This window comes from Pelophylax lessonae (genome assembly GCF_965119305.1).
Source record: "Pelophylax lessonae genome assembly, chromosome: 4".
Classification (NCBI taxonomy): Eukaryota; Metazoa; Chordata; class Amphibia; order Anura; family Ranidae; genus Pelophylax; species Pelophylax lessonae.
Window position 1 is genome coordinate 331,531,188 of NC_138771.1, and position 14,352 is coordinate 331,545,539.

The window sequence follows — 14,352 nt, forward strand, 5'->3', positions numbered from 1 at the left end:
TTATAAGCAAATTCCGCCAGAGGGAGGAGGTCCACCCAATCATCCTGTAGGTATGATGTGTAGCAACGCAGATATTGTTCTATACACTGGTTGACTCTTTCAGTCTGTCCGTTGGTCTGAGGGTGGTAAGGAGAAGTGAGCTTTCGCTCAATCCGTAGTATTTGACATAGAGCTTGCCAAAACTTGGAGATAAACTGTGAACCACGGTCGGATAAAAGAGTCTTTGGAATTCCATGTAACTTGAACACGTTTCATTAGTAGTTCCGCTGTTTGTTTAGATGAAGGTAGTCTGCGAATAGCAATGAAATGTGCCATTTTTGTCAGATGGTCCACTGACACTAGAATGGTATTAAATCCTTTGGAAGGTGGTAGTTCTACTATAAAGTCTAAGGACACAACTTCCCATGGAACCTGGGGTATTGGTAGACTGCAGAGTAGACCAGATGGTTTTGTAGTGTCAATTTTGGACCTTGCACAGATGTCACATGAAGAAAAATATTTTTGTACAGACGTCTTCATATCAGGCCACCAAAAATGCCTGGTAAGCAAATTAAGGGTTTTCGTCATACCCATATGTCCTGCCATAGGCACATCATGTGATAATTCCAAGATCTTGGTGCGCATAGTAGGGGGTATGTAGAGTTTGTCGTTGTAATAGAGGAAGCCTTCTGCATCAGTACTTAGTTGTGGTGGAGGTGAATCCAATCCTATACTGTGCAAAATCTCTTCCTTCAGGGAGCGAACAACACCAATAATACGTTCATAGGGTATTATAGGAATAGAAGGGATTTCGGCGCAGTTATCTTCGGTTAATCGTGATAGCGCATCCGCTTTTTTATTTTTGTCTGCAGGCGTGTAGGTCACTAGGAAGTTGAATCTTAGGAAGAATAATGACCATCGTACCTGCCGGTGGGAAAGAGTTTTGTTAGTCTGGAGGTATTGAAGGTTTTTATGATCTGTATATATGAGTATTGGTAATCGGGTACCTTCAAGTAGATGTCGCCAATTCTCCAGTGCCAGTTTTATGGCAAGCAACTCCTTTTCACCCAGTGGGTAATTCACCTCTGGGCTGCTTAGTGATTTAGAGAAGAAAGCAACTGGGTGGAGTGGTGAAGTATGTGTTGGTCGTTGGGAGAGAACTGCTCCTACTGCCATGTTTGACGCATCTACCTCCAGAATATATTGGAGGGATGGGTCTGGATGGCGTAGTATGGGAGCAGAAGTAAAGCTTGATTTTAACAAGCGGAAAGCTCCATTTGCTTCTTCTGACCATTTGAATGGTTTCTTTATACTTGTAAGTTGTGTGAGAGGTCTCACAATAGCAGAGAAGTTCTTGATGAACTTCCTATAGAAGTTTCAAAATCCAAGGAATCGCTGTAATGCCTTACGAGTTGTTGGTATAGGCCAATCCAGAATACAGGATATCTTGCTCATATCCATCTCGATTCCGGTTTTGGATATGATGTATCCTAGGAATAATATTTCTTCTTTATGAAATAGGCATTTTTTTAATTTCACGTATAGATTGTGTGCGAGTAATCTGGATAACACAAGTCTTACATGTTTTATATGTTCAGACAAAGATCGAGAATAGATAAGTATATCGTCCAGATATACCACAACACAGACATCAAGTAAGTCTATAAGATGTCGTTTATGAACCGTTGAAAAGCTGCGGGAGCATTACACAACCCGAATGGCATCACAAGATATTCAAATAATCCGTATCTGGTTCTGAATGCTGTCTTCCACTCATCTCCGTCACGGATTCGGATTAGGTTGTATGCCCCTTTTAGGTCCAATTTAGAGAAGTAGGTAGCCCCACGCACTTGTTCAATGAGTTCAGGGATGAGCGGTAAAGGATAGCGATCCTTTATCGTAATGGTATTTAATTGCCTATAATCGATAATAGGCCTAAGACTTGAATCCTTATTGCGGACAAAGAAAAGTCCTGCAGCTGTGGAAGAAGTAGAGGGTCTGATGAACCCTTTTGTCAAATTCTCATCCAAGTATTCCTTGAGATGAGAGAGTTCATCCTGTGAAAGAGGATAAACATGACCGAAAGGCAATTTGCTGTTAGGGAGTAGATCGATAGTGCAATCATAATCCCTATGGGGAGGCAACACTTGAGCATTTTTCTCAAGGAAAACTTCGGACAGATCCTGATAGCATAGTGGTGCAATCTCATCTGACACCACAGACAGGATCTTTCCATAAGATGGGAGGTTACACGTAATCTCGCAATAGTGAGAAGGGAAAGTTAGAGTCTGTGTTTTCCAATCTATGGTTGGTTGATGTGTGTGTAACCAGGGAAGTCCCAAAATAATGGGAAAATGGGGTGAAGATAGTACATCAAAAGTGGTGGTCTCCATATGAGACTCGTTAGCAGTGACAAGGAGTGCTTGTGTCTGATTGGTGATTGGACCAGAAGATAACGGAATACCGTTAATGAAACTAACAGAGACAGGTTTAGGTTTTGAAATAATAGGTATTTTATTTAAAGTAACAAAACGTGTATCCATATAGTTCCCACAAGATCCTGTGTCGATCATAGCCTTGGTGGTAATCCTAGTCTGGTCCCACTGTAATGTTAAATGAACAAAGAGATAGGGATTAGAAAAGGAAGTCGTTAATCCCCCTAGCAAGACATGTGAACACTCACCCTCTTTTTTGCGGACAAGGGGACAGACGCTTATCAAATGATCCGGGGATGCGCAGTACATGCAGAGGTTTCTGGATCTTCTCCTGGCTCGTTCAGTAGTTGATAAAGGTGGGCGTATGGTTCCTACCTCCATAGGAGTAGGGTCAACGGCCGAAATCCGAGAAGGACTAGATAATGGCATTCCCATTTTCTCAGCCTTTCTTTCTCGCAGTCGCCTGTCAATGTTGATACTGAGTTGTATTAAGGCATCCAAAGTGCCAGGTAAATCCGCTCGGGCGAGCTCGTCTTTAACGGCTTCTGACAACCCGAGTCTGAACTGAGTTTGCAGAGATGTATCATTCCACCCTGAATCAAGGGTCCATCTTTTGAACTCTGCTACAAAGTCTTCAACAGGTCTCCTTCCTTGTTTTAAAGCCCTCAATTGGATATCAGCAGTACTCTGCCTATTGGGGTCTTCATATAAGCTAGCGAGTTCCGCTAGGAATAAAGGATAGGAGTTGAGAAGATGATCATCTTTCTCAAAGAGAGAGTCTGCCCAGGCCCGTGGATCACCCGTTAAGTATGAAATAACGGTACAAACTTTAATTTGATCAGTAGGGTAAGTACGAGGTTTTAGCAAAAAAAGCAATTGACATGCGTTTTTGAATTCACAAAATTTTTTCCGATCACCTGTAAACACTAGAGGAGGGTTTATTTTAGGTTCAGGGGGCTGAGCAGCAGTAAGTTGTGAAAGACGGGTTACCTGCTGTCTCAGAGTCTGATTTTCATCTTTTACTTCAGTAAGAGCAAGTATTAATGCATTTACTTGTTGTGTTAATTGTGTCACTTGAGTGGGTAATTCTGCTGAATCCATTTTTTAGGTTCGTTCAATCTGTAACGCTCCTGCGTTTTTTATAGTAAGCTGGATTTGCAGCTGCAGAATCTCCACTCAGTAGTCATGTAGAGATGTGTTGAAATACCAGATCCAACTCTCCAGACTCATCACTGTGGGCCTGTCTGCTTCAGCATACAGATATACACACACTCAATAAGATGTTCCTGAAGTGATGGGATGTATATGACAGTATGGAGGTGATGTGCTGAAGGGACAGGTGTGAGCAGTGACAGCAATGATAAGCACTTGATAGTAATGTTCAGGAGAGTAGTAGATGGTAATAGGTAGAATGCAGATAGGTTAGTAATCATGTATGGTAACAGGTGGTGAGGACAGTAGATGACATATATACAGGATAGACTAACCCAGTGCAAGGATAGATGGTAGTAGACTCAAGAGCTAGCAATCTATGTAACAGTGCAGATGATAGAATTAGTATGCATAGATAGTAACAGTCCTTAATGTGCAGAAGATAGATAGTGTAAGTTAGTTATGGAGGAATCCCCTGTGGGGTACTTATCACTAGTAAGGTTAGTAAGTAGAGGGGTCCGGTAGTGAGGGAGTGATCCGGTAGCGAGATACGGGATCAGTATCGAGGTTCCGGTCGGTTCTAGGTAAAGAGAATAGCTGGAGGCTCCGGCAGCATAAGACAAGGCTTGTGAGCATGCAGTAACATTGAACGAACAATGTGAGAGAGAAAGCCAGCGATTGAAATAGCCGCTCAGAGCGGCGCTCAGCGATGATGTCATCCGGCTTAAAGGTATATGCCTTCCACCTAACTAAAAAGGTGGGACGCAATATGAAAAGGAAAATGGGCAATAAGGGTACCAAAGGTACCAGAATCTTACACCTAACAGCATTGTGAAATAAACAATGTTGTCACGATTTTCTTGTCTTAAGTAACATGGCAGGTGTTATGTCACAATGCAGCTGATGCCTATATCTACAAAACAGAAACCCACCACCTTCAATTTCCCTGCACTCTTTAGTGAGGGTTCGATAAAGACTAACCTCATATAACACATTCCACTACAATATTTATCTTTTACTGAATACTTACAGTAGAGGTAAAGTTGTTTTTCTTTTTTTTTTTTTTTTTTTAATAATTCCGAGATCAGCCTGTTTGCCTCGAGCACTGAATCCAGAATGCGCTTGAGTAAACTACCACATATATCAATTAACCCTACGCTTTCTTCAGAATCACCAGTGACTTGTATAAGCCATCATGTGAACAGACCTTTTTTTGTAATGTCAACCTGCCTAATGTTTGGATAGAAGGGTAGGGAAAAGGTAGAATGTAAGGTTTTATTACTTTCCAGGCCTGTCTGTCTTTTTTTTTTTTATCCCAGTGCATCTGATTTTGTGTCCTCTTATCCCACTAATGAAAACGTAGAACAAAATATCCCCAGTGGAGTTGCAGAAAACAACATAAACCTGGCTGAGATTCAAGTCTGTGCGTACGGTGTTCAAAACAGGAAAAAAAAAATGCTGTTGTCTGGAGTTGGTCCTTAAAATTTCTTGCATGAGATTAGGCACCTCAAAATGCCTACCATTACCTTTTTTACCAGGAAAGCTCAAACCAGTTGTTATTTCTTTGCCCATTTAGAATGTTGTAATTGGTCATTTATATACCTTCATTAAACACAGGGAAAAGCCGGTTAACATTAAATATCTTTTTATATGAGCACTATTTTATATGGGACTTAGTTCCTTGCTGGGATGTCTGGTCCTGGCAATTTTTTTCCTTTTAGATAGATTTTTTTTTCCTTGTGAGATCTACAATCAACTGCCAGGCTGGATGATGTAGATCCAGTGATCACCCCAGTCTGGCCAGCAAGCGCACACAGACCTCAGCTCCGTGCTAGGTCAGCTGTGACATTGCCCCACTGAACGGGAGCTGGCCTGCAAATTGTCTCGCAAGGTCGCATGCGACCGGGTCTTGGCCTTTGTCGCAGCATTCCTCCTGGCTACTAACCCCCCTCCCATTTCGATATCAAGGAGGTTCTGTCTGGAGTGGTGCCCGCCTGGTTCCTGGTATGTTTTTTTTTTTTTTTGCACTTTTGATTCTTGCGCAGGATCGAGGCAGAATGAATTTTGGGCATTCAATCCCTGGATTGGCCTTGCTGGTCTTGGTACATCGGCCTGGTGCGGCTGGTTGCTGACGCCCCTTTGACCCTTGGGACAGCAGATCCTCCCTGAAAGGTAGTCTCCAATCTTCCATCCTGCTTTACAGTTGCTGGCTTTGACAGCTTGGTTGTTGAAAGCCAGGTGCTGAAGGATAGAGCTTTTCTGTGTTGATGATTCCCACACTACTGAAGGCTAGGAGCTCTACTTCTAGGAAGATCTACCATCGTACATGGAAAGAATACATTTTGTGGTGTGAGTCGCTGGGGGTTTACCCTCGCCCTTTTTTTTACAGTGGCTCGGGTCTTGACCTTCCTTCAACGGGGGGTTTAGCAGAAATTGGCCTTGAGTACCAATAAGGGTCACTGGTACATACTTTTTAGTCAGGGTATTCGACATTTGACTCCACCAGTATGGTCCCCACTACCGCCGTGGGATCTCAACTTGGTGCTTTCAGCTCTCCAGCAGCCTCCCTTTGAGAAAATTCTGGAGATTCCCCTGCTTATGCATTCTTAGAAGGTGGCCTTTTTGGTGGCTATTACTTCGGGTGTTGGAATTAGCGGTGTTTTCTTGTTATTTTCCTTTTTTAGTGATTCACAAGGATAAGATGATTGTTCGCCCCTGTCTGTCATTCCTTCCAAATGTTGTCTCTGATTTCCATCTGAATGAGGACATTGTGTTGCCTTCTATGTGTCCCAGGCCAAAACATCCTTAGGAAATTGTCTTGCATTCCCTGGATGTGGTTCGGGCTATTTGGGTGTACCTGGCAGCTACGGGGTCTTTTAGGAAGTCATACTCACTATTTGTGCTTACAGATGGGCCTCTTAGGACTATCCGCTTCATCTGTGACCATTTCTAGATGGATCAGACAGACGCGACTCAGGCCTATTCAATTAAGGGTCATGTTCCTCCTTTGATAAGAGTGAAAGTTTAGGGTGCTCCTGCGCTATGGACAGTAACACAAGTACCGAACTGATAGTGTGTTTAAAATGTGTGTGGGGATCAGATGGTTATGCTGCCTCCAACTTACCGCAAGGGTAAAGAATATGGGGGGTTGGGAGGTGTTGGTATGGGGCGCTACCACCTTGAACAACAAATTACTTCGTTGTGTGTGATCCCACTTGAAAGTGCACAGTGCTTGCTTGTAAACAAATATTGTGCAGATATAGAAAGTGCTGCGTGCTTTACAAAGTAACTGTGCAAATTGGTGCAAACATAAAATTGGTACTGTATTGCCAATTGGATTGTACCATCTATGTGTCATACATCAAATAAAAGGCAATGTGCAACTTGGTGCAAACAAAAAATTGGTACTGGATTACCGATATAAATTGTACCATCTGTGTGTCATTCATCAGATGAAAAACGACCGTGTATTAGGTGACCAGTGCCAAAGTGCAAACCAACATCCGTGATAAGTATAACTGAAAGTGCTAATGCCAGGTAGAGCACTTACCAAAGGGACTCTCCCTTGTTCCCCTGATGTAGCTGTTTCTCCCTCTCACTGATGCCTGCACGGTCTCTCACTGCTGTTTGTTCCGCTGCTGTTTGTTCCGCATATACCGTTGCGTGTGCATCTAAGCAATTAGTGGGAGAGAAACCAAGAGAGCTTCCATTGCTTAGTATGTGTGTCACAAGGGGAAGAAATAGTAGTGACTCACTGTTTTGGAAGTTCACCGTCAGCTTGAAGATCGGTCTCTGGCGTTCGGTCTTGCGGTGCTTCCGCCCCCAGATGACGTCGCAGTGACGAAACGCGTAGGAGCGGCAATCAGAGTCATACGTCACTTCCGGTTAGGTGGCTCTGGCCGGTGGAACGCGGAAGCACCGCAAGACCAAGCGCCAGAGACCGATCTTCAAGCTGACGGTGAACTTCCAAAACAGTGAGTCGCTACTATTTCTTCCCCTTGTGACACACATACTACGCAATGGAAGCTCTCTTGGTTTATCTCCCACTAATTGCTTAGATGCACACGCAACGGTATATGCGGAACAAACAGCAGTGAGAGACCGTGCAGGCATCAGTGAGAGGGAGAAACAGCTACATCAGGGGAACAAGGGAGAGTCCCTTTGGTAAGTGCTCTACCTGGCATTAGCACTTTCAGCACGCGCAAACAAGCGCTATTCACTCCTTTTGAGAAAATTGATTTTATATTGTATCTCATTTGATACTTATCACGGATGTTGGTTTGCACTTTGGCACTGGTCACCTAATACACGGTCGTTTTTCATCTGATGAATGACACACAGATGGTACAATTTATATCGGTAATCCAGTACCAATTTTTTGTTTGCACCAAGTTGCACATTGCCTTTTATTTGATGTATGACACATAGATGGTACAATCCAATTGGCAATACAGTACCAATTTTATGTTTGCACCAATTTGCACAGTTACTTTGTAAAGCATGCAGCACTTTCTATATCTGCACAATATTTGTTTACAAGCAAGCACTGTGCACTTTCATGAATAAAAACAAATTTATGCAGCGCTAGCAACAAATTGGTGACAAAAATTATTTAAAATGAAACCAATCAAATTAAAGTGCATAAATTTCTATAATAATAAATTAAAGTGCATAATTAAACTAAAAAATTAATAAATATATTTTCCAAGTGTAAAATTTAAAGTGCATAAATGGTGAAATAAAGTCCTTATTGATGATCCAAAAGGTGCCAAAGTGCCAAGTGAATAAAGGTGCTTGTGAGGTGAAGGTGCCCTCTTGGTTCCCCACTCACCGGAATTAGATTGTATAAAAGCCCTTGATTTTATTGCACATTTGCCCAGGATCTGATGTGGGATTCCTCCGATGTGTCCTCCGTGTTGAAATCGTCCCCGATATCACCATTAAAAGAAGAGAGGGCCATACATCGTGAAGTACGTAAGGTATAATTTTATTTCCCCAAAAGCGATTGAATACTTACAAGATAAAAACGTTAAAATGGCATATAGCAAACAAAGCAAGTGGCGCCGCTCTTAGCGTGCGTTCCACATACAGGAAGTTCCCGACCGGAAATGACGTTACGTCCGCAACCGGAAGTGTGTCAACGCGTTTCGCCGTCACACACAGCGTCTTCAAAGGACATCACTTCCTGTTGACAGAGGCTCTTTATACCGTAGCCTCTCCTACATCATATCCGGATTTGTTTAGGGAACGTAACTTTACTTATCTTAAATTCATTTGTCATATGTCTATTGTTGGTCTAGCGATATTAATCAACTATACCAGAATTTTTAAATAAGCTTATTTCATGATTTTAGAAAATATATGGACGTTTCTACATCCGGGTGTAACTTCCTGTTTACAAATATAAAATCCTATTATACACTCGCAATAAATATTCCTCATATTGATATACAATAAAACCTATAGAGCTCAAATTATTGGAATTCCTAGAGCTATTTAATTATTTATGATGATAGGTTTGGATTAATTATTATATTGTGCTATATTATAGATATATGGATATATTAAATAATTAGCAATAATAATAGTGTTATAATTTATTAATATTAACGGAGATATAATAAATTACCATAATTTTAAAACAACTTTTATTAAGAACTATTTATATTAAAATTATTAAAAAAAACATAAATTTTATTAAAACCAAAGATAGGAGGCAAGAATATTTTTCAAGTGGGATCACACACAACGAAGTAATTTGTTGTTCAAGGTGGTAGCGCCCCATACAACACCTCCCAACCCCCCATGTTCCTCCTTTCCCTGTGAAGGCGTACTCTATGCGGGCGCTTAGTGCTTCTTGGGCTTTCCGTCATCAGGCATCAGTGACGCAGGTGTGCAATGCGACTACTTGGTTGTCGTGCACACTTTCACAAACTTTTATCATGTGGATGTGTTGCCTCTTTTGGCTGGAAGGTTTTGCAGGCTGCTGTTTAGGGGGCTTGTTCCCTCTTTGGGGGTGTAATGTTTTTCAGTTGTTTTGGTTGAGCTCCTGTTACCTGGTTAGCTATGGTTTAGCCTTGGGAATTTTTTCTTGCTGTTCCCACCCCTCATGTTTAACGCTGCTTTGGGACGTCCCAGTGGTCAAGAAGATCAGGAGCTGTGTCCGTCAATGAACAAAAGAGAAAATGGGATTTTTGAGTTACGTTAAAATCCATTTCTCTAATGTTCATTGACGGACACAGCACCCACCCCTCTATGGAGTTGTATTACTTCTGACACTGCTTGTAACAAATTTGAGTACCTATAGTAGAGAGGGGGGGAGTATACCTCCTGGGACTGCCCATAGGCGTAGTCAAGTTCTTCCCTGCCTAGTGCCTTACTTTTGTAGGGGGAAGTATAATCCAATGGTCAAGAAGATCAGGAGCTGTGTCAGGCAATGAACATCAGAGAAATGGATTTTATTGTAAGTCAAAAATCGCTTTTTTTTTCTTTCAATAATTTTTGTTTTTTTTGTACAAAAAGAATTAACATACAAAGAATTAGCTGTATAACCTGAATCCTATACAAAATAAATTTTGTTATATCTTCGGTTTCATTTGACTCCATACTTAGCATTGTATAAGGTAAAATGTGTTCTACAGTCTTGGGTAAAGATCCAGGCTGATAATATCTGTTTTCTTTTTATGTTAAGTGTTTTCCTATCTTAGGTGTTGTGTTACAAAGCCCAGGAGATGTGATTACCAGAATCATTATGGCTAATTACCGTTATGTAGAATGAGGTCAATGGACACGCACAGAGGGTGCATGATAACCGCAAACTCAGTGCTTACATATCTTAGTGTCATGCTCAGACAGCATGAAGGAGTGCCAGCTGACGCCAGTAAAAAAAGAAAAAAAAAATACTTACATTTTTAATGAGGACCAGAACTAGCTGAGAGCCATGTGCTGAATAACAGTCAAGTAAGTTCTCATCCAGAATAGGATGCTGTTATCTCTTGCTCCATCTGCAGTTCAAACATGGTATGGCAACAACTGAGTTCCCAAAACAGTTTGTGTAGGGTTACAGTTCACAAGCTTTTTGTCAACTTAAGATCTACATTTAGGAATTAAAAAGTGTTGTGCCACGCTAACGCCATAATCATATATCTGGGATTAATCTCCTATGAGCAAAAATTTGTCATGAATATGAAGTCAAGAAATAAACATGACAAATGACTTCTGGTCACACATGTGATTTGATGTTTTTATAGTGTTAGAAGAGATTACCTTCATCTGACAAGGACAGAACTGTTGCCTTTGCCTTCTGCACTATCCTGACAGCGATTATCAGCTCAGAGCACGGTTACTAATTTCCAGTGTTTAAAAAAAAAAAAAAAAAAAAAATCTGCCAAAATCTCTTGTCTAACCTTCAGCCATTGGGTAATGTCACATGACATTCTGGCAGGCAGCAGCTTTTGTGATTGAATCCCATAGTTTTCACATGTCAAGCTGAACTGATGAACATGTCCTTACCTCATGGGTTCAGTGGCGATTGCTGTTTCTATCACAAAAGACTGCAAACAGTGTTTCTCTTTCTTCGGTGGTGAGGATTTTGTCTGGAGCATTACCCTCACCATAAAATGGGTAAGTACAGTGCCCACTCTCCCCTTTTTGGCATTTTTTTGGGTGGATGCGGGTAACCTCCAGGGACAGTCGGACCTTCCTACAGGTTCCCTCCTGCCGTCCTTAAATCTCTCAATGAGCTGGGCTTCCCTCCCTCCCTTCCCCCCTGTCTGAACCTGGAGTCTGATGGGGGTTGCAGAAAATGCAGCGGAGACCCCCGTGGGGTCTCCCCCGCTATCCTTACTCTGTAAGGGTCCTGGGATAGTGTGTGTCCTGCCCTGGTAGTATGGAGGGGGTCCCAGTGTAGGAGACCCTTAGGTGCATGCCCTACTGTTTACAGTGTGGGTATGGTGCAGGGGGGTCCCAGTGCAGAGTGTGCAGCAGTGTCTCCCCTATTGTGTCCTCCCCTTGCAGAGGGTGCAGCATTGCAGAGGGCGCAGGGAAGAACCTGTGGCTGCATGCTTTAGCGTTTGTAGCTGATGGTGGCCATTTTCCCCATAGTCTGGCTGGTCTCCGGTTTGTGTAGCCCATTGATGTCACGAGGGGCCATTTTCCCTTAGTCCGTGAGACGCTGGAGAGGACCGAAGCCTTATGGGAATGCTGAAGCACCTCCTCTTCCTCCTCAGTTTCCTCTTCCTGTGCCGGGACATATGAACAGGGATGGCGTGCATAATGATGCTGGATTTGAATTCTTGGCGCTCCTCTGCTCGGTAGGGTGAGTCCTTGGGGGTCCCTGTTATCTCTCTCTCTGCTGATAGGTACCCTGAGCCTTGGGGGGATCCTTTAGTGGTGCCAAAAGTTTGTTTTTGTACTGCAAGGTCCTCCTTATAGAGCCCCAGGGTCACATGTGTTGGCATCTGCGGATGCTTCTTTTGGCAGCAAAGTTTTGCAGGCTGCTGTTAAAGAGGGGGATGTTCCCTCGTGAGGGATGTTTTTCTTTAAACTTTTATTTTTTCAGACGGGGCTCCTGTGTCCTGGTTAAGGACACTTATGTTTAGCCTTGGGTTATTTTCCCCACCCCTCATTTTCCTTTTGGCACTGCTGTTGGACGTCCCAGTAGTTATGATTTATGGATCGCTGTGTCCGTCAATGAACGAAAGAGAAAATGGGATTTTTGTACTTGCCATAAAACCCATTTCTCTGAGTTCATCGGCGGACACAGCACCCATGAGTTCTGATACTTAAATACCGCTTGCTACTAAACTGATTACATAGAGCAGAGAGGGCGGTTATATACCAAGCTGAAGATAGCCCATGGGTGTAGCCAGGTGTTTTTTGTTCTGCCTAGTCCTACTCCTGGAGGAGGCAACATAACCCAGTAGTTATGATTTATGAAGCGTTGTGTTCGTCCAACTCAGAGAAATGGATTTTACGGTAAGTACAAAAATCCCATTTTTCTAAAGGGGATTCCTTCCATTTCATTCTGAGTTAATTTGTATATGGAGACATGCACAGTGTATTGTTGTACTTTTGATTTTTGTTCTTAAGTTTGTTTAGGCACTTTGTAATAGTGTTTTAAATGCATAGCCTATTGGTGGGTACTCCAAATGTGTTCTCAAACATTAGAAAAGTCCCTAGATTGAAAGGTCTACATGACATTGGATTAAGAGCTATGTCTTGGGATTCGAATGGCTTTATAATTACTACTTGGGCTAAGTGTGCACACCTTCAAAACCAGTGGCATGGTTCTTACCTGCTGGAAAACATTAAAAAAAAAAAAAAAGCTTTTGCAGACAGTCGAATGCCAAAATTGATTATCCTAGTCAATACATATTTAACTACATCATTTAAATTGAGAAGATTTTCAAGTCCTGTCCTAGGATCTAGTTTCTACATTGTGTTCTACTGTCTATAATGGGTATAATTTTTCTAACAAATGTGTACTTCTTTCTTCTTTCCAAGGTGCCCTTACTGAGTGCTATGATGAACTGGGAAACCGCTACCAGCTACCTGTTTACTGCCTTGCCCCCCCCATTAACATGATTGAGGAGAAGAGCGATACAGAAACTTTGGACATACCTGAGCCACCTCCAAATTCTGGCCATGAATGCCAGCTGCGACTTCGCCTCTCCACAGGAAAGGACCTTAGGCTTTTGGTGCGCAGCACGGACACTGTATATCACATGAAGCGACGTCTCCACACTGTCGAAGGGGTTGAACCTGCTAGTCAGCGATGGTTCTTTTCTGGGCGGCCACTGACAGACAAAATGAGACTGGAGGAGTTGAAGATTCCCAAGGACTATGTAGTACAAGTTATAGTGAGCCAGCCTGTTCCACATCCCACACCGGTAGAGAACTGATCATCTCAAACATGCACACCGTCCTCTTTACTCAAGTCACTCCTTGCTATGTTTGTACGCAGCCTGTAACTTACTTTTTTTTTTTTTTTTTTTATCTTCCACTAGATATTGAGTCCTGAGCTGTCAGAGCAATGTAAGACATTGCAGGCCTCTTTGGCAGCGCAGGACTTTGTAGCGGGTTCAGTGGACATGTGACTGAAGAAGGAAGAGCCGGGCCTTCCTCTGAAGTCATGGGGGGAATCAAGTTGTATTTCTTAATACTGAAAGACTTTTTATAACATCAGGAAAACTATCTTTTTTTATCTGTTCTATTAAGGTTTGGACTGTAAGTGGAGTATTTAGCATTGCACTTTTAAAAAAAAAAAGGAACAAAATGAAAATATGAAACAACAACTTTGTCAGTTTTATCCTTTTTATATGTGGATTTTCTGTAGTAACACTAATCGTATACAAGCGGATCTTTAATGAGATGTGACTAAACCTATGATTTGGCAATTTTCATGATCACCATTGGGTCCATAAGTTTAAATGTCAATAGTCCAAAGTACATTTTTTATGTACAGATAATGCAAAGTTTTTTTGCAAGATTGCATAAAAATCTTAATGGACACCAGGGGTTTCAGCAAATCTGTTAACCTCTGCCAGTCTGAATAGCAATGTGGCCACCCTGAGCATCAACATCAACTCTTTTATAGTGTAGGGCCAGTCTAACAGGTATATTCATTTTAAGACCTATATGCGGGAAGCTACATCAAAATGAACATTAAATAGGCTTTGAAGCAAAGTATAACTATAGGCAACAAGGGGGCCCCCAGTAGATTACCTTCATTTGCTTCCCCCTATTTTGGTTATGGGATAGGAATCAAAGGTATAGCTCCCCAGTG

General features: G+C 42.1%; 1 protein-coding gene across 1 annotated transcript in view; it reads left to right on the forward strand.

The window, feature by feature from the left end:
* UBTD2 (ubiquitin domain containing 2) overlaps positions 1 to 13,833 on the forward strand; it is a 165,361-nt gene extending 151,528 nt beyond the window's left edge. The window contains exon 3 of the mRNA XM_082255563.1: positions 13,071 to 13,833. Coding sequence (XP_082111689.1) covers positions 13,071 to 13,468 — 398 coding nt within the window. The 3' untranslated portion in view covers positions 13,469 to 13,833. The remainder of the gene's footprint in view (positions 1 to 13,070) is intronic.
* The last annotated feature ends 519 nt before the right edge of the window (positions 13,834 to 14,352 follow it).